A 24,797-nucleotide genomic window follows, 5' to 3' on the forward strand; every position below is an offset into this window, starting at 1 on the left:
ACACACAACACACACACACACACTGAACACGCACACACACACACACACACACACACACACACACACCACACACTGAACACGCACACACACCACACGCACACAAACACACACACACACACACACCACACTCATCATGTGCACGCGCACTGATGCATTAAAACGACCATCCAGATCCTCCACCATCGTTGCCGTTGTTGTTGTTGTTGTTGCCGTTTCCAAACCCTTGGGTGCCAAACGAGAACGAAGCAGACGATCCTGCGCTACCAAACCCGCCGGTCGACGTTGGTGAATATGAAGGCGCGAAGCCCCACTGCTGTTGCTGCTGCTGCTGCTGCTGTGCGCCAAAGCCCCAAGAGGAGGATGGCGCGGCGGCAAACGGATTGGGAGCAGCGTTGCCAAAGGAGAAGGCGCCGCTGCCGAATCCCGTGCTGGTGGACGCGGCCCCAAACCCACCAGCTTGGATGCCGCCACCAAACGCTTCGGCAGAGGTTAGACCCCAGCCAGCGCTCCCAAACGAAGCCTGCTGCTGCTGCTGCTGCTGCTGCTGCTGCTGCTGCTGCTGTTGGCTACCACCGAAGGGGTTTGTGGACTCATCATTGTCACCACCATCATCCTCATCATCATCATCATTGGCGTTGCCGTCCACCTCCTCCCAGAGATCAGCGAGCAGTGGAATGTTGATGCCCCAGTTCTGCCAGTGCAGTTGCAGTTGGTGCTGCACTTCCTGCACCGCGCGAACGTACTCCCTCTCGCTCGGCAGCTTGCGTGCAAAGACCTCCTCCTCCCAGCGCTGCACCCGCGTCGTCACTTTGGTTGGCTGCGACGTGAATTGCTGAACGTGGTTGAGGAAATGGTTGCTGATCTTGGACACGATGGCGGCGCGCTTGAAGTCGGGGTAGTCGTCGTACCACGGCCCCTGGGACCCATCGAAGCGCTCGCGGCAGTAATGGGAGCACACGTGAAAGGCGTTGTCCTTGTTTGGACAGGCCTTGGTGAGCACGCGCTTGTTGTACTCCCGGCCGTTCCGGAAGCGGTTGAAGATGCATTGCACGTCGGCTTCAACCTGCGCAGCGCTCGTGGCGGAGGTGCGCAGCATCACGTACTTGAGCTTGCGGTTGCCTGCCAGGCACGGCAGTGGGGAGGATTGGCGAGGGGCAGCGGGAGTTGAGGTGAGTCGTGAGGAAGAATCAGAAATGTCGTGTCGACAGAGAGAGACACACAAAAGAACACGAGGAGGGGAAGCGGGAGTAGAGATACACACACACACACACACACACACACACACACACACACACACGACGACACACACACACACACACACACGACGACACACACACACACACACACACACACACACACACACACACACACACACACACACACACACACAACAAAAACCATTGAGGGGGCTCACTGCAAGGGCTCTTGTCCGTGAAGGCGTTGCCAAAGACGAGCATGGTGTCATCGAGCTGGTATGGGTTGGCGGAGGCCTTCTGCATCTGGGTGAGCGCAAGCCAAGATGGACCGCCCAGGTGACCCTCATCGCCACCGTCGCCGACGCCGGGTGTGGTGTTACCCTTCTTCTTGGTGGAGCCGGCCTTGTCTGCTGCGTCGTTGACGACGGAGTATGTCTTGGCAATCTGATGTACGCTGATGCTGCGAGCCAGCACACCGTCAACGTACATGCGAATGCCGTCGCCTTCCAGCTGTTGCGGCGCTGCCCCTTGTTTCTCATCACCGCCAGCATCACCGCCACGACCAGCGTCATCACCCGTGTTCTGGTCACCCTCCTCGCCCTCCGCCTGCACTGCGTGCACGTCCACTACAATAGACACAATGTGCCAGCGCTTCTTGTGCACGCGCCCGTCCGTCGGCCTGGTACCTGCGTCGCCCTCGTCAGCGTCCTCGCTGGGTATCGTGACTGTAATGCCGTGGGCGTTGAACACGCCCAGGTTCAGGCCGCACTGCTCGTACAGGAACGCAATGATGCCGTCCACGGCAGGTCGAGCGTAATATGACTGGTCTTTTGTCTGTGTGAGTGTGTGAGTGTGTGAGTGTGTGTATGTGTGTGTATGTGTATGTGAGTGAATGTGTGTATGTGAGTGTGTTTGTGTGTGTGTGTGTGAATGCAACGCGTGAAGACGAGGGGGCGCTCAACACACACACGCACAAGCCGAAGGTTGTGGGCTTGATTACCGGTTCGCCAGCCAAGCCGAAGAGGTCCATGACGCCCTTCACGGCATGCTTCACCCTGAGATTGGCAGAAGCGTGTGGATGCGATGGGACGTGAGGACACGCGTTGGCTTGTGAAGATGCATGCAATTCACCACACGGACACAGACACAGACACAGACATAGACACAGACACAGACACAGACACAGACACAGACACACAGATAAACACACACGCACACACACAGATAAACACACACGCACACACACATACCGTTCGATGTGGCTGGCGTCTGCCTTGGGGAGAGGAGAAATGAGTGCAATTGCCAGCTTGCAGAAATCAACGACGATCGGGATAGGTGCCGAATTGTACACCAAGGTCTCCGCCAACATGGCAATCTGCAACACAAAAACAGAGGCAAAGCATGCAAAGCATGCAGGGATGAGGCTCGGGTGCGTGCGTGTGCGCATGTGTGCGCGTGCGTCAGCTTGAACAAGACCCCACCAGCAATGCACATGACACCTGCACACTACATCACACGAATTACTCATCATCCTCTGCCACACACACACACACACACACACACACACACACACACACACACACACACACACACACACACACACACACACACGTGTACACCCCCCCCCCCCAACACACACGCACACGCACACGTACGTGTTGGGTAGGCAGGCCTCTGTCTGGCGCGCGCCGGACCGCAAACATGACGAGCCTCAGCCGCTCCATGTTGAAGTTGGGTGAGTGTTCTGTCTTAAGGGGCCCGCACTTCGTTGGCCCGAGGATTTCCGCCAGTCTGGCCTTAATGGTCGGAGCCATACCTGTTGCCCCACCCGCCTCACTCTCGCTCTCACTCTCACTCTCACTCTCACTCTCACTCTCACTCTCACTCTCACTCTCTGATGTGTCATCATCGGAGTCTGTGACATCAGTGTCGTCACTGTCGCTGTTGACAACCAATGACTTCGCAGGCGTTGGCTTTGTCACGAGAGGCTTCTGCTTCTGCTCCTGCTTCTGCTTCTGCTGTTGCTCTTGCTGTTGCTCTTGTTGGTGGACGGGTTGCTCAGCTCCCTTCTTCCGCTGCTTTCGTGTCTTCTGTGCCTTCTTCTTGTCAGCACCATCATCCTCTTCTTGTGTGTCTGCAGACTCAATGTCTGTGATTGACAGCTTGCCTGTCCCATCACATGCAAGAAACAAGCAGAGGCGTGAGCAACAGAAAATCAGTATGGTGCACACAACTGTGCACACCGATGAACGCACGCACGCACAACAGTACATAGACGGACGGACACACACACACACACATGCACACACACATGCACACACATGTACACACGCAAATACACACACATATTCATACACACACGTACCGTTTGACGTAATGTAGACCTCGCCATCAACGCCATTGCTCTGCGGTGCGCTGAAGAGCAGCTGCGCCGTGTGCGTGTTGGCTGGAAGATTGTCCACGCGGAAAAACAGGTGAACCGTGTACGAGTCCAGCTGCAACAAAAGGGTCACAGAACATGATGAAAGAAAGGGTCAGAATGAAGACGAAAAAGCCAACTGGAAGAGCAAAGAGCGGTACGAACCAGTGCAACCCCCCCCCCCCCCACACACACACACACACACACACACACACTCGACACAAAGCAAACAGATCAGACACATGAAATATTTTCATTTAACCACAAGGCCCCCCCTCCCCCAAACCCACCAACAAACACGCGCGCGTATGTGAACAACCTTGGATGGGGCGCGGACGGGGAGAATGAAGGACGCGTCGGCGTTCAGCTTGGCCAGGTGCTGCACACCAAACGGAAGAATGTCTGGCTTGAATGCAGGGCCATTCGGATCAGGTGTCGGGAACACATACTGCTTCACACCACTGGCAGCCTTCTTGGCCTCCAGCAGCGCCTCGTCCTCGTCGGCGGCAGCACCGTCGCCGTCGCTGCCGCCCTTACGCGCACGCTGCTCCCTCAACTGCTGCTTCAGCGACTTTGGTGGCTCGAGCCCATGCGAGGCAGCAATCTCAATCATCTCTGGCGGTGGCGGCGGTGGCGGCGGTGGCGGCGGTGGTGCTGGTGCCGGAGCTGCTGTGCTTGAAGACGCAGCCTTTCCTTGCTGCTTGTCCCCACCAGTCTTCACGCCCTGTTCTGCAGTTTGGTCCTTGCGCGCGTCGGCGTCAGCGTTCTTGCCATCACCATCCACATCTTCGGGCTTGAGGGGCGTCTCGCCCGGCCGCCACGGCCCGCAGGGGACGGCAAGCGGCTGCACAGGGGCGATGGAGGGGCAGAACAGGCGGCGGTCACGCACGGTAGACCACCGGCCATACCACTTGAGTCCGCGCACCGTGCGGGCAATGGAGAAGTCATACTGCGCTGTGCCCTCTGCCAAGTCCACCAGCGGGTTGGGCGTCACGCCGACCTTGGCCAGCTGCTTGTCGTGGTCTGCCTCGCTCTCCAGGTACATGCGCCTGTCCATCTCCTCCGTCTCCCTGACAAAGGCCTCTTCCTCCGCAAGCTCCTTCGCCACCCACTCGCGCTGCAGGCGGTCAAGCTCTTCAGCCTGCTGCGGAATCACGTGCTCGTACTCTGTCCCGCCGAGCGACTGCTGTCGAAGCAGCGCCGCTTCGCCCATGCCGCTGCTCGTCTGGCGGGAGAGTGCAGCGCGAAGCTCATCTGCTCTGCCACCCTGTGTCGCGTCGTGACCTCCGGCGCTACCGTCACCGCCGTCACCGTGGTCACCGTGGTCACCGTGATTGGCGCGGGCTGTGGCGTCGTCGTGCTCTGTCTCGTCGTAGCCGTAGCTGAACGACTGCTGCACCATGGTCAGGAACTCGGTGTAGCTCAGCTGCCCGTCGCCGTCCACGTCGTACATGCGCATGGCCTGCAGCACGTCCTGCGGGGTGGCCAGCTGCAGCCCGAGCCACAGCACCGCGCCCATGAGCTCCGAGGCCGACACAAGCCCGTTCTTGTCCGCGTCGAAGAACACGCACGCGTCGTACATCTTCAACCCGAGACGCGAGATGGCGGCGCGGATGGCCGCAGCAACCGACCGCTGCTGCAGCGCATACCACGAGCTTGGCACGGAGAACACGCTGGACACCGGGGCGCCCACCCACCGCTTCTTGGAGCGGCGACGAATGCCGATGAGCTTCTCAAAGTAGCGGCGGCGCTCCCGTGGCAGCGAGCCCTGCAGGGCATGCAGCAGGCAGTCGAGCTGCGGCCGCGTGTAGTGCATGTCGCAGTTGATGAAGCGCAGCGTCTGCCAGGCCACGCTCGTGTGGTGAAGCGGCGCCTCCGTGTACATGGCCGAGCGGTCAAACACGCGGTTGCTGGCGGGGCTGCAGCGCAGGGCAATGGCCGTGGGAGCGCCAGGGATGACGGCACCACCCAGCCGCACGTGCATGATGCGGCGGATGGTCTCTGCCTCTGCGAGCGACACGGCCACGAAGAAGCGCCCGCGCTGCACCTGCGTGAACGTTCCAGACTGAATCAAGGCGCGGAAGCCCGCAAACGTCATAAACGCGTGCGTGTCTGCGTCGCCGTAGCGCTGCAAGGCCAGGTCAAGCTCGTTGTCGCGGATTTCCCGCAGCACAAACGTGCGCAGGGCAAGGGCCAGCGACGCGCGGTCGAGCACACCCTTTGGTGCTGTTGTGGACGCGAGCACTGCCGGCGGCGCCTGTGTGCGCGTCTGCGTCGCAAAGTACTCAAAGCTGCGGGCCAGGTGCGCCTCCCAGTCAGCGGGCGCGGTGGACAGCGCTGATGACGACGACGGCACAGCACCGTGATCGTCGTGAGCGCCGTGATCGCCGCTGCCGCCATTGCCGTTGAGCATGTCGCCGTTGATGTTGAAGAGGTCGTTGGCCAGGGCGAGCTGCCCTTGGTCTGGGATCCACTCCAGAACCATGATGACGTTCTTGATGCGGCGGTCGCCGGACCAGCGCTTGTCAAAGTAGTTGTTGGACGCCAGCACATACTCCGGGAACGACAGCGTCTTCATGTTCTTGAGCGCAAGCGCGCTGGCGGAATAGAACTGGGGCACGTCGCACGGCGGGTGCGCCAGCGTGTCAAACTTCCACGGCACCTGGGCCTCCTCATCGCGGGAGTAGGCCAGGTCAATTTCGCGCTGCACCTCGCGCTGGCGTTCGTCCTCAAGCTCCTTCTCCTGCTCCTGCTCCTGCTCCCGCGTCGCCGTCGTGTCCAGCTTGACCGGGTCGTCGGCCGCAGAGGACAGCTTCACCATGCTCTCCCACTGCGTGCGCACCTCTGCAATCACGGCCTGCGCCTGCTGGCGATCCGCCTCTGTGAACAAGAAGTGGCTGTTCTCCTTCACCTGCTCCTCCAGCACGGCTGTGAGGTCGCGCAGCTCCGGCACGCCGGCGGTGATGTCGTAGTCTACGTCCTCCTTGAAGATGCGCAGCGCACGCAGCAGCTTGGCGTCACGCACGGGCTGTCGGGCCGAGAAGCGGTGCAGCGAGTCCACCAGCACCGCCTGCGCGTTCTTGCGGAACGTGTTGCACACATTCTGCATGCACAGCTGGTTGTACTGGATGCGCTCCGTGCGCATGCTGTTGATGACCAGCCACGCCGTGACATGCTCCAGGAACGACCGTGCAGCAAGCGTTGCCGATGACGACGAAGGCGACGACGAAGGCGACGACGACAGCACACCGGCAGCGGATGTCGCAGCACGGGCCTCCACCGCAGCCGTTTCTCCTTCTGCATTTGCTTCTGCATCTCCCCGTCCCTCTCCTTCTGCATCCACGTCTGCGTCCGCATCTGCTTCTTCGGCGGAGACGGCGGCGGCGATAACACGCATGCCGGGCTCGTGTGCGGCAGGGGAAGACACGGTGACGTTGGCCACAGCAAGCTCGCGCTGCACCAGGCCCATGACCTCTGGGATGACATACACCAGGATGGTCTGGCCGTTGGCGATGCCGCGCATGCGGAACGCGCCCTGTGCAAAGTCGCGGAAGGTCATGTCCTTGCCCAGGGTGAGCACGGCGGTGGCGTTGGGGGTGTGCTTGATGTCCATGCCCGTGGTGTGCACCTGGTCATAAAAGGCGAAGCGCTTGTTGAGCGGGATGCCGCACTGGTCCACGTTGACGACGCGGCGCGTGGCGCGCACCAGAATCACCTTGCGGTCGCTCTCGTCCAGGAACACCACGCCGTCGCACCAAGGCATGCCCTTGGCCAGGAGGTACTCGGCCACCTGCCGGTTGGACATGCCCGTCACCAGCGCGCCCGTGTCAATGAGGGCGTTGAAGTGCTGCCCCGTCGGCCGCTCGGCGATGCGGTTCAGCAGCGTCTTCACAGACCAGTTCTCCTCCAGAAAGTCAAAGCCAACGACATCGGGGTCGGTCATCACCCGCACCATCTTGCCGTCTGTGCCTTTCTCGTATCCGCAGCGGCCCAGCTCAACAGGCAGCAGGTCCGAGGGCGTGCCGGAAAAGCCCACGCGGCGCGAAAACAGCATCGAACCGCCAACAGCCTGGCCGCTGGCACTCAGCTTGAGCCGCTGATGGCGCATGTGTGTCGGGAACACGATGCCGTGCAGGTACCAGTGCACCATCTCCGGCAGCGAACGCAGCAGGTTGTACACCTTGGTCATCTGCTCCGTGTTGGAGCGATCCAGCATCCACAGCGGCATAATCTCCTTCGCCTCATCTGCAGGTGTTGTGTTGATGATGGTGGGGGGAGGGGTTGGGAGGGCAGGGCGAGGTCGAGTAAGTGAGGGTGTGTGTTGTGTGTTGTGTGTTGTGGATGTGTTGTGGGTATTGTGAGTGTGTGTTGGGATGTGAAGGGAACGACAAATGGCCAGAGCAAAGCGTATCAACCGCACAAGCAAACGAGCAAACAAACAACAACCACAACACAGCACAACACAACACACCCACACACGCACAACATGCACAACACATACTCACACACAACACAGCAACACAACAACACAACAACACAACAACGCAACAACACAACAACACAACACACGCACGCACACACAAACCCTACCATAGTCTTGCTCTTCCTCGCCAAGGACGATTTGACCGTGCTCGCTGTACACAAGCTTGCCTTGCATGCGGCCGCCAGCAAGCTCCACCCATTTGGCAAACATCACGCTCGCCGCGCGCTTGTGCTTGGGGCCAACCTGTTTGCGCACTGTCCTCGTGAGCGTGGCCATCACCTCGGTAAAGTCGTCCCAGCGCATGCCCTCGTAGCGGTAGCCAAGGATGCTCAGCCCGATAATCACATCCGGGTGCGCAAATTCACTGCTGCGCGAGGGAACGTCCTTGCCCACAAAGGGGATGGCGAGCTTGAAGCGAGACAGCGGCATGCGCGGGTCCACCTCCAGCGCGTGCTTCTTGTCTGCCTCGTTCATGATGCCAAAGGAGACGCGGTCAATCTTCTGCAGGCAGTGCGGCAGGTACGAGCGCAGCCAGTCGTGCGTGAGGTTCAACAGCTTCATCTGCTTCGCGCCGAGGTTGGCTGCCAAGTGCCGGTGCAAATCCGCATCACGGCTCGCCCACGGCTCCAGCAGGAAGCGCAGGATGTCGTCGCGGGTGATGTTGGTGCCGCCGACATGGTGCTTTTCCAGCCACAGGATGGACCACTGCCGCGTTTCGTGTTTGGATGGGTGGTGAGTGCAGGAGAGAAAGAGGGAGGTGTAAATGTGTGCGACAGGCGTGTAGATCACACACACACACACACACACACACACACACACACACACACACACACACACACACACACACACACACATACACACACACACACACACACGCACAGAGGAGACCTGTGGCAGGCGCACAAAGACAAAGCAAAGCAAAGGCACGTCGAAGCATTGCGCATGTCAAAGCACAGGCAAAGCCAACAGCAAAGCAACCATACCTCTGCCAGGGCTGGCTTCATGTTGTCGTGGTACCAGGCCTCATCCAGCAGCACAATGTGCGGGTTGCGTTGCAGGGAGCGGGACTCAAAGCCTTCGTGGATCACGTCAGCAAGCGACTCCACCGCCGCGCGGCCAAACCCGCTGTCCTCGAAACCAACCGTTGTCCGTTCCATCTCCGCAAAGAACACGCCGTCTTCGCCGTTCGAACACGCACGAGTGTCAGTGATCAAGGAGGTGGTGTGAAGATGGGGAGAAACGTGTTGCGCAGACGCACGGCGTGAGAAGACACATACACAGACACACACACAGGCGAACAACATGAGAGGAGAGACAACGGCAGAACGGCCAGCACAAGCACAACACATGCACAAGTGGATGCGGAAACGGCACTGCGTACATTCACATAGAAACGGTACGTGCACACACACTCACGACACACTCAAAGCACACACACGCACGCACACTCACTTACGACACACTCACTTACGACACACACACGACACACACACACACACACACACACACACACACGACGTGCACACACAGCGCACCAAAGAGGTGTGTTGGCAGCTCCCAGCGCTCGGGCGCGAGGTCAAGATCAAACTTCTGGCCAATGGGGAAGTTGAGTTCCGACTTGAGCGGGTGCAGAATTAAATCGACCTCGTCCATGATGAGCGACCCCTGCTTGAACAGACGCATGGCGCGGCCAAGCACGCGCGCATCCTTTGCCATCTTAATCTTGAGCTGTGTTGGTCTTGCTTCGTCCGACAGCACGTCCAGCGCCTCAAAGTACTTGAGCATGATGCTCTTGACGCACGTCGGCGTGCTGATGACCACGGCACGCTTGCGCACCGCCTCCTCCAGCTTGTCGCACAGCGCGTGCGTGACGGTGGTAGAGCGGTCAAAGAACAGCGTGTAGATGCGCTTGTGGAAGACAGTGCTGAACGTCTTGCGCAGCACAGACCGCGTAAACTCCAGCAGTGACGGCGGCACCACCTGAAACAGGCGAACAGGCGAAAGGTGGGGGTGAGGGAGAGGGAGAGGGAGACAGAAGGGGGGGGGAGGTGGAGCAGGGGTGCGATTATCGAGACGTAGGCAGGAAGGGAAAAAGGCATGTGTTCGTTACAATCAAGGGCGACTGAATTGCTGCAAAGGGCGCAGAACACACACACACACACACACACAAACACACACACGCACGCACACAGACACACACGAGCGTGCGTGTATCTTGAGTTGCGCACCTGTCCCACAAAGGCCTTGCCGTCTGCGAGCATGAGGCACACGAGGGGCCCGATGACAGTGGTTTTGCCGGCACCTGTGCAAGTGCAAAGTTAACAGCAAAGTGGATGTGAGCATATGTATGTATGTGATGATGATGCGGCCAAGTTGCGTACATGCAAGCAAGCACTACCGGCACAACAAAAACAACCAGAAACCAGCAATCAGCCTTACTCCCTCCCGCCTCCAACACGCACACACACGCGCGCGCGCACACGCACACACGCACACACGCACACACACATACATACACACTAGCACACACACGCACACGCACGCACCCATGATCATCTGCTTGACGATGGATTCGCCACGCTGCAATGCGCCGACAATGTCGCGCACGAGCTCAACTTGCGGCCGGCGCAGCAGGATGTTCCAGGTAAACTCAAACACAAGGTAGCGTGGGTCATACACAATGTGCGGGGAGGCCTTCGTGTGGCCGTCACCGTGCGTGTCCATGTACGTGCGACGCGCCGTCAGCATCTGCGCCACGCTTTCGCCCTTTTGCCGCAGCCCAACCAGCAGCTCCCGCCCAAGCCGCGAGTGCACATCTGCATGTGTGTGTGTGTGTAAGTCAGTGTGTGCACGTGCGTGTGTGTGTGAGTGTGAGAAACACAGTCAACGTATTGTGTGTAAGCCTGTATGAGCAAGCATACATACACGCAAGCACCCGCGCAAACCCACCAGAGTGAACGATGTGGCTCTTGATGGCGTTGACGAGGTGCAGCAGATCCTGCACAGCCGCAACACAACGGTTCAGATGGCCTGCGCGGATGTGTTGGGAGTGTGGAGGGTGCGTGCGGGTGCGCGCGCGCGTGTGTGTGAAAGAAAGAGAGTGAGTGAGAGAGTGAGAGAGTGAGAGAGTGTGAGAGAGTGAGAGTGTGAGAGTGTGATTGAGAAAGCGCATCGATGGGGCAAATTTGTTGCAGAAACAAAGTGTGTAAAACAAGTTCATCAACAGAAATACACACACACACACACAAAGCGCGCACCGATGCGGTTGGATCGGAGCAAGGTGGCGACTACAGCATCGTGGACGGGGTCCACGCCTCGCTTGTTGAGGTACGGGTTGAGCTTCTTCAGGTCCTCCACACAGCGGGAGGACAGCAGGCTGCCAAAGAGATACTCTGTCCAAATGAACGCCTGCTCGCCACAGTAGCGGCCGAGAACAAACTCCAGACGCTCACGCAGGTCACGCGTGCGTTGCTCGTTGCCCTGTGCGCTGGCAATGTCCTCGTGTGAGCCAATCTGTACCGCGTTGACCACGTGCGACAGCTGGCGCGACGCCTGGTCGATGAAATCGGCGTCCAGCTTGCGCAATGCCGTCAGCAGCTCCAGCAGTTCCTCGCACGTGTCCGCCACAGTTGCAAGTGCCTTCTGCCCGCCATCGCCGCCATCCTGAATCGCCCTGTTGTGTGCGTGTGTGCGTGTGTATGTGTGTGTGGGGGAGAGGGAGTGAGAGAGTGTGAGAGGAGTGAGAGAGAGAGTGTGTGTGTGTGTGAGAGAGAGAGTGAGAGTGTGAGAGGGTGTGAGAGAGTGTGAGAGGGTGTGAGAGGGTGGGTGGGTGGGTGTGAGTGTGTGTGTGAGAGAGAGAGAGAGAGAGAGAGAGAGAGAGAGAGGGTGTGTGTATGTGTGTGTCTACGCGTATCTATGTGTGTGTGTGTGCGCGCATGCGTATGTATGTGTATGTGTGAGCGAATGTGCAATCCACGGACCTGGTGCAGCTGTCGTCAACAGAGATGAGGCCGGGTGTCTTGTGCGTGTTCACAATGTCGGCGTACAGCTTGATATCTGAGCGCAGCCGCGCAACCAGATCCTGTGCAGGCTTTGCCTTGGCCTGTGGTGGTTGCAATGGTGGTGGTGGTGGTGGTGGTGGTGGTGGTGGTGATTGAGTGATGGTAGCGGTGGTGAGCACGTGTGCATCAGCAACGACTCAGAGGTCTCTTCGACACAAACAGAGAGGGACAGGCAGACAGGCATGCAGAGACAGACAGCACGCTCACACACACATATGTACACATACACGCATACACACGCATACACGCACGCATACACGCACGCATACACGCACGCACAACATATGCACACGTAACCCCCCCCTCCCCGAATACACAACACAACACAACACAACACAACACGCACGTAAGGGTGTTTGGAGACGTCAAAGGGGAGCTTGTTGTCGGCGAGCGGCTTGCCCATGTCCTCCCGACCGAGAAAGTGCACAAACTTGTCCAGCTGCAGGGATGCCAGCGGCTGCTTGGCAAAGCAATGCACATCCTCGCTGCTCATGCTCAGCCCAGGGAGCGCAGAGGTGGGACGAAGGCTTCGCTGCGAGCAGGCCAAGTCCGACAGCTCCGGCACCAGCCACCCTCGCCTGACCCGCTCATCCGCCACAAATTCAAGCGCAGGCGCAGCGGGCGCGGGCCACGGCTTGGCACGCGGCAGTGGAATGACCGGCACATACCCCGGTGGGCGACGCACGCTGGGTGCATTTGGCGGGCGGAACCCGCCGGGTCTAAACGGCATGCCTCGCCGTCCTGGTTGCCTTGGTTGCTCTTCCGGGCTTGGCTGCTGAGGTTGGAGTGGTCGCGCTGGTGGTGGCGTTGTTGTTGTTGGCTTGCTTGCGGTGAATGTGGGCTTGGGCGGGGCTTGTTGTTCCGGTGCAGGCTGCGCGACGGGCGCCTCCTTTGCCTGCTGCTCTGCTTTGTTGATCAGCTCCATGCACTCTTGAATCAGCTGCAAAAATGAGGGTTGTAATGACAGCAGCGGTGGTGGTGGATGATGGTGGTGGTGGTGGTGAGAATGAGGATGATGAGCATGTCGAATAGTTGGACGATGATGACAAAACGGAATACAACGTTCGCAAAACCCACAAACAAACACAAACACACACATGAGCACAGAAGCATAAGAACACTCGCACACGCGCGCGCACACACACACACCAAGTACCATACGCACACGCAAACTGCAACGTACATCACATCTACATACACACACATGCACATAACCCCGTACCGAGTCGAGGTGCGGGCGGGTTGTGGAAGCACCACCTCCGAAGCCACCGCTACTACCATAAAAACCGCCACTGCCGCCACCATAGGCGCCATAGCCGCCCCTGGACTTTCCGGACATCATCACATCTGTTGCGCGCGACGAGCCCGCGAGCGTGGTCATGCCAGCGCTGCTGCGCCCAAAGCTCGTGCGCATGAGCGAAGGCGCACAGGCAGCAAAGTCGCGGCTGCGGGCAAGGTGGTGCAGAATGCAGGAGAGCGGGTTCCTCACAAAGCGATCGCGCACAAACTGCACCAGCAGCACGCCAATGGCATAATTCTCCTTCAGCCGATCCTTGGCAGAGCCCACACGGGGCGGAACAAAGCCGCCCACCGTGCCCGCTGCGCTCGACACCACCTTCACGGGGATCTGGTCTGTCAGCAGCTGGTACAGCAGCGCAAAGCCAACCTGCGTCTGCTTTCCATCAAGCGTGCAGTTGAGGCATGCCTGGATGACGTTCATCGTCTCCGTGGCCGTGGTCATGCGAACACCGCCCTGGTGCACACACTCCAGCGCCTCCCAGTGGCCCCGCTCCTCCACATGCGACGGGATCTTCACCCGCACCTGTGCCTTGGAAATGCCCAGCGTGTCGCTGCCGCTGTCACCACCGCTGTTGGCAATGGTGTTGGAGCTTCCAAACTTCCACCCACCACCGGCTCTTCCGCGTTGCTGGCGCTGCTGCTGCTGCTGCTGTGCACGCGATGAGCCAAAGCCGCCATGCGACTGCTGGTGTGCGTGGCCGCTGCCACGATACCCTCGTTGGCCAAAACCAAGAGCACCAGCACCAAGGCCAGCACCAGCGCCAAAGCCAACACCACCACCATCACCAGCAGTACCATCATCGTCACTCTCCGAGCCCACATCCATGACGCCACTGCCGCTGCCAGCAGCGGCAGCAGCAGTCTTTTCAACCTCCTTGGCTTCCGTTGCTTCCTTGGCTTCCGTTGCTTCCTTCTCCTTGTCCTTGTCCTCCTTGCCCTTGTCTTTGGTGCCAAATTTGAACGCCTGTCCCTTGTGCGCCGTCTTGGCTGTAGAAGCCGTTTGGAAGCCGGGAATCTGTGGCGTGAGTTCTTTCTCGGCCAGCGCCTGCAACCCCGCCCGCGGGTTGGTGACAATGCCCACCGACACCTGATCCTTGTTGCTACAGCGCACGCACGTGAAAAAGCTGCAGATGGTGCAGTGGTACGCGCATTTGGAGGCAAACTTGGCGGGGACAACGTACGCCTTGTGCGCCTCGTCATCGCCGTCATCGTCATCGTCAGCATCAGCAGCAGCGCCACCCTGCACAGCACCATCGCCGCCGCTGCGCATCTTGTCGGCCGGGCTGCCAGGAAACACGCCCGGCTCATGCTTTGCACGCGCCCTCTGCCGTGGAGGCTTCTTCTGCCCGTACTGCTGCTGCTGTTGCTGCTGCTGCTGCTGTTTGTGGGCCAGCTCTGTCTGCTCAATGTGCTCCACCACTTGTCCGCACACGCCACAGCCCTGGCGCAGCGGTGTCATATCCGTGGCAAACACAAGCTGCATGCGGTGGAATGCAGGGCAGATGATGCACTCCTCCGCCAGCACCACCGTCGCCGTGCCCGTCTGCAGAGCGTTCATGAGCGCCGCCTTGGCTTCGTCCGCAGCACCAACCACCCACTTGTTGCCCACCTGGCACACGACGTCGTGCCGGAACACCCTGTTTGTCTTGGCCGCGCTGCTGTTGGCGTGAACATCGCTCACCACCAGCCCAACGCGCTCGCCCATCACCTCAATGCCGGCCTGCGTCAGCGTCTTCCCCGTCAGCACCACACGGCGCAGCGAACCAGACCTGTCCGTAGCACCAGCACCGCCAGCACCGCCAGCACCGCCAGCACCACCCTTGCTCCATGAACCGCCGCTAGCTACGGCCACCGCGCCACCCCTTGCCTTGGCATTGGGTCGGTTGGTGCGCCTGGCCGCCACCAGCCCCACCACGGGCCGCCCATCTTGTTGTCCCTGAGCATGTGCTTGGCGCAGAGCGTGCTGTTGTTGGACCTGGTGGTCGAGCACCGCTTCGAGATCAGACATCTCGCCGGCGCCGAGGGCTCCGCGTGCCTTGCCCCTGCCATTGGTCTTGGAGTTGCGGGCGCTGCCGCCTGCGTCCTCCGCGACGTTGGTGGGGGCGTCGGTGCTCCGTGCTGGAGATTGTGCTTCCGGCACGTTGCTGCGGGCAAGCACGGCAATGGCCTCTGACTCTGTGCACTTTGTCGTGGCCATGACGGCGCGAACCCTGTGCGCATACTCCACGCACACGTTGTTGAAGGCGCGCACAGACGGGTTGTACTCCGCCACCTTGCGCTCCAGTTCGCTGGCATCCGTGCCCGACAGAGTGCCGCGCGAGCGCAGGTTGTCGTCCACAAACAGGTAAAAGTGCGGGGTTGGAGTGGAAGACGGATCCGCGCTGGCTCCGCCACTGCCAAAGCCACCACCACCACCACCAAAATTGCTGCCGCCAAAGCCACCACCGCCACCAAAGCCCGTGCCCTTGCTCTTGCTCTTGCTCTTCTCACTCTTCTCGGCCTCAATCTCCATTCGCTGCTCGAAGGAGGTTTTGTCGATGCCCGGCAAGGCAACAAAGTCCACGTTGTGGTACTTGTCGGCGATGGCGCGGAGCGCGTCAGCCATGGTCGTGTCCTCCGCGTACGCGTTGAACAGGATGACGACGACAACAGACTTGCGCGTGGTGTTGTGGGACAGCAGCATCTGCCGCCACGCGTTGGCGCCAAACCCAGCCGAGTTGGTGTCTGTCTGCGAGAAGATGCGCAGGCGGTTTGGCTTGCGCTTGTGCAGATCCCGCAAGCCGTCGTCGTCAAAGTACACCCACGAGGAGCCGCTCTTTCGCTTGGGCAACCGCAGCTTCAGCATGGTCTTCTTGTGCTCAGTTGAGGCGGCGCTGGTGCTGTCGCTCTCGCTGGTGTTGGTGGCGTCCTGCGCATTCTCATCCTGCTGCTCAACAGCACCACTGCCGGCGCCATAACCGACATTGACATCAACATCACCATCCGCGTCATCAAACGAGTCATCGCCGCCGTTGCGGGCGGTGCCGAGCTTGCCCAGGATGGCCAGCAGGTGCTGGCGGCGGTTGTGGTTCCACACCAGGTGCGCCTCGGCGTGGTTGTTCGGGTCATACGCGGGCTGCTTCTCCGACCACACCACCATGTTCTCAAGCACCTGCAGCTCGTCCTCGGCGCTGAGGCGGCACTCGGCACTCACGTGCGCCAGGCGCTGCGCGTACTCGTGGAAGAACTGCGTCACGTTCAGCGTCATTCCGCGCAGGCCGCCCACCGTCATGCCCTGTGGCTGCACGGCGCCGGCAGTGACGTTGAGCACGCGCAGGATGCAGGCCAGCGCATCCGGGTGCCTGTCCTGTGCTGCTGGGCCGGAGAGCAGGGCGAAGAGCTGCATCTCCTCGGGCGTGAGCGTCGTGTCTGTGCTGATGGTCTGCGCAAGGCGGAAGCACTCTGCGTAGTCGCGGTGCAGCAGGCGCAGGAGCAGCAGGTACAGCGCAGAGGCCAGCGTCGGCGTGAACAGGAATGACAGCGACACGTGCACGGGGTACAGAAAGTATGGCGTCTCCAGCTCTTGTGCCCACGCCTTGTCGTCAAACTTGAGTACGAGCTCTGTGGAGAAGGGGCAGTTGGCAATGTTTGGTCGGTGCACGCGCACGGCCGGTACCAGAATCTGCATCTCGTCGTTGCTGTTGGCCAGCAGCAGGGAGTGCGGCAGGCCCCGCAGCAGGCGGTTGGTGCGGGCGTTGCGGGCGTTGGTGACAAACAAGTCATTGTAGTCGCGGCTGAAGAGACGCGGCACGCCACCTGCTTCGCACTTGCGCTCCGTAAACGACAGCTTGAGGTCTGGCAGCTCCACCAGCGTCACAGCGGTGTCTTGCGGCACCCACGTGATGCGAGGCGGCAGCCCTGCCCACTCCGCCGCACCAGCACTAGCGCCGTTGCTGTTGCTGTTGTTGGCGCTGGCGTTTGACGTGGCAGAAGGCATGGAAGCGGTGGTGGTGGTGGTGGTGGTGGTGCTGTTGCTGCTGCTGTTGTTGTTGTTTGTACGCAGCACGGCTTCAGGGCCCTTCTTGCCGTAAATTTGGCTCTCGTGCACCCAAACCAGTGCACGCCCGAGCGGCGAGATGCGCGCAACCACCTGTGCCAGCGAGTGGTATTTGCTGCCAGGCATGGCATACAGCAGGTTCACCAGCTGCAGCGGATCGGCCAGCGTGCCAATCTTCGACATGTCCACCTTGACCAGCTTATGCTTCGCATCAGCCCCAGCGGTACCGTCGTTGCTGCTGTTGCCTCCCTCTTGCTTCTCCTTCTCCTTCTCCTTCTCGTGCTGCTCCTTTTCCATGGCCTGCAGCTCGGCCTGGAGGGCCTGTTTCAGCTCTGCAAACGTTGCAAAGGGGGACCTTGCGCGCTGGCGACGACGACGACGCCGCTCACGCCGCCGCTGTTGCCGCTGTTGCCGCTGCTCACGCTGTTGGGCAGCCGTTTCTGCATGCACGCTTGCATTGCCACCCTCCTTCTGCTGCTGCTGCTGCTGCTGTTGTTGTTGTTGTTGTTGTTTTTCCTGCAGCCTTTGCTGCTTGTCGAGCTGGCGCTGCTGCTCATCTTGGGCTTGCTCCTGCTGCATCTTTGTGTGGTGGTGTTCGGCAACGCGCACAATGGCTTTCGCGACATGTGCAGATGCGTAGCCAAGCCCATCCAGCAACCTTTCGCACGCCTTCAAGAAGTGGTAGGGGCTTGGAAGGCCACACGCGCGCGCACGCCGCTGCTCATACTCAGCCGTCCAAACATCTTCGTCCTCTTCCTCTTCCTCTTCCTCCTCATCTCGAGCTTCGTCATCGACGTCATCATCTGATGATGACACTGAGTACGCGTCCATGCCCACAGCGCTGCCGTCGTCGCCGCCACCAGCAGCAGCAGCAGCAGTGCGCGCAGCAATGACGCGGGCGCGGTGGCGGGCAAGGCGCTTGCGAGCGGCGGCTGCATCAGTGCCGCTGTCTGTGTTGGCCCCAACACGCTGCGCCTGCCGCTGCTGCTCCAGATGCAGGTCATCGTCGCCTTCGTCGTCAGAGTACACCTGCGTATCTGCCAGGTCCGTGCGCAGGACCTTCACTTCAAGCTCATACTGGAAGCGGTACGGGACGGCGCCAAGCGCGTTGTAGTACGAGTCCTCGCCGTCGCTATCGCTGTCCACGGCAGTGGCAGCGTTTGCAGCATGCTGCTTGCCAGGGTGCTGGAAGAGCTTTCCCCGGCCTCCTTTCTTCTTTGCCGCGAGCTTGCGCCGTGGCTTTTTCTTCTCCTTGGCACGGCGCGCCGGCTGGTTGGGGTCCACCGTCACGGTTGTGGATGCCAGCACCACGTTTGTGGTCAGCGGCTTGTTCTTGCGCTTGTCGGTTGCTCCGTCGCCGCTGGCGTTGGTGGTTCCCGCTCGTTCTTCTGCGGCATCAGCGTTGCCTTCCTTGCCCTTGCCAGAACCCTCCGTGCTGCTGGCATTGTCACCGGTGCCACCAGTATTATCAGCAGCAGCAGCAGCAGCAGTCGTGGCGACACCGTTGCCACCTGCGCCGCGCTTGCTGGGCTCGCTGGCCACCGCGTTGTCAATGGCCATGCGCACGCGCGATGCATGCGTGTCGATGAGCGCGAGGTTGGTGACCTTGCGCACGCGGTTGAGGGGCGCGTCTGTCTTGAGGCGGTCCCACTTGCGCTCCTGGCACCTGTCGTCGACCAGGCGGGTCTTCTCCAGCGCCAGGAACACGTCCAGCACGGCCTCGTGGCGACGGCGCACGTCTGCCAGCGCAAACCGCCGCACGCGCGCCTCCCCGTCCGGCACCGTGCTCTGGTCAATACCGGCAACGAGCTGCACGCGCACCTCCAGCATATCTGTGCGGGCGTCCTTGTCGCGCGGGTAGCCGCGCACGACGTCGTCCTCGTCCTGCCAGAACATGTACTGCTCCAGCAGCACGCTCGGCAGCAGACCCCGCAGGATCCACGGCGGCAGGTACATCTCCGTGCCGCCCGACACGTTCTCGCCCTGGTCCCACCCGCGGGTGATGACGGCGGAGAGCGGCGTGGCGCCCGTCGCACCGCCAAAGGGGTTGCTGTGCACGCTGCCCGCAGCAAAGCGCGCCCACTCCGGCCAGGGCTGGTTGCGGTCGGACAAGCTGGGCTGCAGGTGCAGGTACGACATGCGCGCGTCGGTGGTGAAGACGAGCGTGCGGTAGAAGCGGCGCCCAAAGCTGAGGAGGCGGTACACGTGGATGGCCTGCTGTCCGCGCAGCAGCCACACCTCGTGCGTGGGCAGCATGGTGCACGGGTGCAGCACAATCAGGCGCGCGAGGTTGGCGCGCGTGTGCGTCGTCTCGTCCATCATGATGGGGATGGGCATAAACGGGTTGTAGAAGGCGGCAAAGCGCAGGGGCTCAAACAGCTCCGCCATCCACTGCTCGTGCTCCTGCAGCGCGTGCGGGATGTACTCGCGGTCAGCCTCTGTGAACCAGGGCCGGTCGTCCGTCGTGCGCCACAGCTGGATGTCGTGGTTGCGGCCAATCAGCCGCACCCACACGCGGTTCGTCGCCTCCTCCACCGTGGTGCACTGGAAGTTTGGCTGGTGTCCAAACACGTCCACCACCTCCGGCTGGTTCAGAAACTCTGCGGGCAGCGCCATGAGGTGCGACTTGTTCACCGTCAGCTGCATAATCTGCATGTCCAGCTCAATCGGCAAGTTGCGGTCGGGCAGCGTGTCCACCACCGCATCATCATCATCATCGTCAACAGAATCGGCGGCGTCAGCAGCGTGTGCTGTGGTTGCTGCTGTTGCTGTTGTCTCTGCAGTGGTTGTGGTTGTGTCTGCTGTGGTTGCTGCTGATGCGATTGCGCCACTTGCTGTGGCGCCACCAGCGTGTTCAGCGTGGGTTGCCGGCTCAATGGGGAGCCGGCGCGTCGGCGAGGTGGTGAAGCGGCCACACGACGTCTTGCCCGCAACATAGGCCCAGCAGGCCATCAGCTTCTGCTCGGTGCCATCTGCTGCCCCTTCAGTATTCCCATCGGCTCCAGCAGGAGCGTTTGCAGCAGAGGCAGTGGTGGCAGCCTTGTTGCTGTTGTTGTTGTTTTTGTTGTTGTTGTTGTTATTTTTGTTGGCGTGCTGGCGGTGGGCCTTGAGGCGGCGCTGGCCGCTGCTGGACACAACGCGCACGGAGGCCTCACAGACAAGGGAGAGCCGGCGTGCGGTGGTGCTGTTGGCCCAGCGCACGAGGCGGTGGCGCACTGCCTGCAGGCACTCAAACATGTCCACGGAAGGCATGCTCAGGGTGGTGAAGTTCTGGCGCTTGTTGAGGAAGAGGAAGCCAGACACGAGGAGGCTGGCCACGTCCTCCGTCAGCTCCGCGAACTTGACGTTGCGGAAGACCAGCAGCAGGTGGGCGTAAAAGTTGGCCAGCAGGGAGCTGAGCTCGTCCAGCTGCGACTGGTCCTTGAGCTCCAGAATCTGGCGCGTGAAGCGCTCGATCCAGTGGTTGATGACGTTGTAGGCGCCGCGTCGCAGCTCCAGCCGCAGCTGCGACAGCAGCGTCTGCAGCGTGGCCAGGGCCTCTGGCGACAGGGTGACGTCGCGCAGCACCGTGTGGTGCGTGTAGTTCTCGTGGGCGCCTTTGGCAATGTCGATGAGCAGGGCGGCGTAGTTGTCCACGCGCGCCGCCAGCCGCGTGACAAAGAGGATGATGGGTGTGGTGGACTGCTTGGGGTCGCCCGTGTCCAGGTTGAGGGCCTGGCGCAGGAGCGCAATGCAGCACGACATGGTTGTCTCCGGGGAGCGGCTGAGCTCGTTGACGAGGATCCCATAAGGCGTGGCCAGCAGCTCACGGTCCGCCGTGGGCACGTGCGTGGGGGCGCGCGAGGTGTGCTGGCGCGCAAACCGCAGCGGCTCAAACAGCACCTCCTCCAGCACCTGGCGCAGCTGGTTGCACTGCAGGGCCTGCACGCGGTCGTCGCTGCTGAAGAAGGAGAGCAGGAGCGGAATGCGCATGTAGGGCACGGTGAGGTAGGACAGCAGCAGCTCGCTGTCCTCCTGCGAGAGCGCGTCGTCAAAGGTGGGCAGCTTTGGCTCGTGCAGCACGTCGTCCTCCGTGGACAGGGGCTGGTTCGTAAGGTGCGGGGCGACGGAGGTGCGGCGGGTGGCGGGCGCCCCGACGAGGCTGATGCCGTTGCCCATCATGGTCACCTGGTACGCGCCGTTGTTCCAGACAAAGGCGAGGCGCGCCTCGAGCGGGTTGAGCGCGTTGGCGTACGACTCCTTGAGCTGGTGCATCTTCATGAGGTAGCAGATGTCGCGGTAGCAGCGCAGCTCGGGGAAGTTGTGCAGCAGCACCGTGCCGTCGTTCAGGTGCTGCTCAAAGGGCCCCTGCAGGCCAATCTCCTGGCACAGCGTGCGCAGGTAGCGCAGCGTGTACTTGTCGCACATGTTGCCGGGCGGGGGCCCCTGCTCGAAGCGGAAGATGGCGGGGCCAGGCAGGCCCTGGAAGTAGTCCATGGCGTTGGTGCGGGCCACGTTGAGCTCCGGGTGCGTGACGGGCACGTTCTGCAGCTGGCGCGGCAGCATGTGCAGGCCCAGGCCGTACCCGCGGCAGATGCGGCGCCCGTGCAGGGACTCGCCCATGAGGTGCAGGCACGCCTCGGAGGGGAGGTCTGTGGCGCGCTTCTTCATCACGGCGTCCGCCACGGCGGCGATGCACACGGGCACGCACAGGGCCAGGTCGATGGCGGGCTCGCCCGCGCTGTTGCGGTGGCACCAGAGGGCGTTGGAGAAGGCGAGCATGATGCGGTGCAGCATGATCATGAGGTCCAGCTGCCGCTCAAAGCGCATGCGCAGGCCCTGCCAGAAGCAGGCGGCGTGGTCGGGCGCGCGCTGGGACTTGGGCATGGGCAGCACCTGGCAGAAGGTGTGGGTGACCAGCGCCAGGACCAGGTTGGCGCGGTGCTTGACAAACTTGGCCTGGTTGATGGTGAGCATGCACAGCTTGTCGCAGTGGCGGATGGCGGCCAGCGCGTCGTCGTAGCACAGCACCTTCTGCGGGACCTGCGTAAAGTCCAGCGGCACGTACGCCACGGGCGGCACGGGCTGGCCCGCGTACCCGTCCGTGTCCTCCTGCCGAACCAGGTGGCCCGAGAGCGGGAAGGCGTCGTAGCGGTGGCGCTGCGCGTCCGGTGCAGACTGCATGGTGCAGGGCGGGGGCGGCCCGCTCTCCTTGGCAAAGCGCAGCGGCAGCTTGTCTGCGGCCGCATCGAGCGCAAACACAAACTCGCGCACGGCGTCCAGCTGCGCCAGGGAGACGGTGTTGGCGCGGGAGAGCTGGACGGCGGCGCTGGCGTATTGCCTGCAGGCAAGCGCAAGCATGGTGCGGTCGGAGGCGTCCAGCTTGCGCACGTGCGCCAGATCGTTGCGGGCGTACGTGAGCAGCGTGTGGCGCAGGCGCAGGTTCACAAAGTCGCACTGCTGGTGGGTGAATCCCTGCCGCCGCATCATGTAGTGCAGCGCGGCGCGGAACCCCTGGTGGAAGGCGAAAGGCGATGCGGCAAGGCGGTGGTAGTCGATGCACGCGTCGTCCTGCGTCTGCTGCAGGATGGTGTCTGGCGGGGCGTTGGCCAAGAACTCCACCAGCACGTCGTGCGTGCGCTGCAAGTTGCGGGCGGCGTAGGCGACGGCCCAGAACCCGTCGTTGGTGATGCGCTCAAAGGCCACCTCCGGCACAACAAAGGCGATGCGGTAGGTGACGCGCGGCAGCCCGGAGGCAAGCTCCACCCGCGTCTGCAGAAACTTGGTGGCGGCCTCGGAGCCCGTGTCGATGGCGACGACGCGTGCAGTGGCCACGGACGTGCGCTCCACCAGCAGCATGCTACCGTGCTCAGAGCGGCCAATGGGCAGCATGCACGTCTGCCCCACGGACAGGGACTCCAGCGCGGGCTTGAAGAGGGAGCGCATGTAACGGGCGTAAAACTGCGCGTTGAAGGGGAAGCGGCGCCACAGCGGCACGGCGCGCTGCAGCACGGCCGTGATCTCGTGCAGGTGCGCGCGCTGCGTGCTGTCAAAGGTGGTGAGCCAGTCGTTGTCGGTGCCCTGCGTGGTGACGCTGAGGGCCATGGCCAGCACGGGCAGCGTGCTCTGCACCAGGGCGCCGCCAATCTGCGGGTGGGTCGGGGCCACGTGCATGTCGCCAAACTCGGCCACGAAGGTGGGGTGCTTCCAGATGGGCGGCGGCGAGCGGTAGAACGCGCTCAGCGTCAGCGAGGCAAACATGCGCTGCTCCTCCTTCTGCACGTTGTGCATGTACTCCGAGTACACGCCTGTGGCGGTGCTCTTGAGCGAGGCTGGGTCCAGCGCCGTGTTGAAGAAGCCAACGTGCCGCACCAGCACGCGTGCGTCTGCGTCGCCACGCAGGCGCAGCCGCGCCGGGAAGAGGGCCACGCTCGGCAGGTACTCCAGGTCCGGCGTCACATCAAACGAGGATGACGCGGGGGACGTGGGTCGCCAAAACGGCAGCCCACTGCTGCCTCGCTGTTTGTCAAAGCGCATGTTGCGGCGGGGACCAGAGAAGCCGCGTTGCTGCTGTTGCTGTTGTTGTTGCTGCTGTTGTTGCTGCTGCTGTTGCTGCTGCTGGTGGCGGTGGTGGGATGATGATTGATCTGCATCAAGGTCGATGACAGTCACGTTGCCGTCATCGTCGTCAGCGTTGTTGTCTTTGGTGGTGGTGTGGTCCCCAGCTGTGCCATCCTCGTTGTCGCTGTTAGCATCACCATCGCCGTCCCCTTGCTCTTCGTTGGTCTTCTTCTCGCTCTTGCGCGTTTTGCGCTGCCCGATGGAAAACGCAGCAAGCGGCTTGGCGTTCAGAAACACGCCCACGTGCTGGGAGGACACGACGAGGGCGAGGGAGAACCACTTGTGGAAGGGGATGGTGCGGTCCTCGTGGTCGCGCTGCGTGCTCTTGTCCACCTGACCAACTTCGTTCACCAGCTCCACTTTGCCCTGATGCAAGGGGATGGGGGTGTTGCGGTGGTGTGGTGTGGGGGGGGGGGGGGGAGGAAACTACATTTTTTTTGACTTTTGATTTTTTGATTTTTTTTTGCCAATCTGGGAGAGTGGTAATATGATGAGAATAGACGTGTATTGTTTTTTTTTTTTATTGTATTTTTTATATTTTTTTTTTTTTTTTTTTTTTTTTATGGTTGTGTATTGGATTAGGAAAAATAAGAAGCCGGGAAGCACAAGCATATGTATACTTCGCTCCGTGTGGCTGGTCCACTTAACTAGGAATATGTTATTTGATTAGTGTCTTATTTCTTTTTGTCTTTATTCTTTTTTT

At 61.1% G+C, this 24,797-nt stretch overlaps 1 protein-coding gene across 1 annotated transcript in view; it reads right to left on the reverse strand.

Moving 5' to 3' along the window:
• Positions 1 to 154: 154 nt before the first annotated feature.
• Positions 155 to 24,797, reverse strand: part of PTSG_12872 (uncharacterized protein) — a gene marked incomplete at its 3' end in the record, with an annotated part of 26,324 nt that continues 1,681 nt past the window's right edge. Inside the window, exons 5-21 of the mRNA XM_004989532.1 lie at positions 13,382 to 24,460; positions 12,506 to 13,099; positions 12,079 to 12,200; positions 11,356 to 11,771; positions 11,048 to 11,128; positions 10,645 to 10,914; positions 10,327 to 10,400; positions 9,634 to 10,078; positions 9,082 to 9,275; positions 8,206 to 8,803; positions 3,935 to 7,860; positions 3,562 to 3,691; positions 2,891 to 3,363; positions 2,447 to 2,571; positions 2,197 to 2,251; positions 1,415 to 2,030; positions 155 to 1,119 (exon numbers count right to left, since the gene is read on the reverse strand). Coding sequence (XP_004989589.1) covers positions 155 to 1,119; positions 1,415 to 2,030; positions 2,197 to 2,251; positions 2,447 to 2,571; positions 2,891 to 3,363; positions 3,562 to 3,691; positions 3,935 to 7,860; positions 8,206 to 8,803; positions 9,082 to 9,275; positions 9,634 to 10,078; positions 10,327 to 10,400; positions 10,645 to 10,914; positions 11,048 to 11,128; positions 11,356 to 11,771; positions 12,079 to 12,200; positions 12,506 to 13,099; positions 13,382 to 24,460 — 20,163 coding nt within the window. The remainder of the gene's footprint in view (positions 1,120 to 1,414; positions 2,031 to 2,196; positions 2,252 to 2,446; positions 2,572 to 2,890; positions 3,364 to 3,561; positions 3,692 to 3,934; positions 7,861 to 8,205; positions 8,804 to 9,081; positions 9,276 to 9,633; positions 10,079 to 10,326; positions 10,401 to 10,644; positions 10,915 to 11,047; positions 11,129 to 11,355; positions 11,772 to 12,078; positions 12,201 to 12,505; positions 13,100 to 13,381; positions 24,461 to 24,797) is intronic.

The sequence above is a fragment of the Salpingoeca rosetta genome (assembly GCF_000188695.1).
Source record: "Salpingoeca rosetta unplaced genomic scaffold supercont1.28, whole genome shotgun sequence".
NCBI lineage: Eukaryota > Choanoflagellata > Craspedida > Salpingoecidae > Salpingoeca > Salpingoeca rosetta.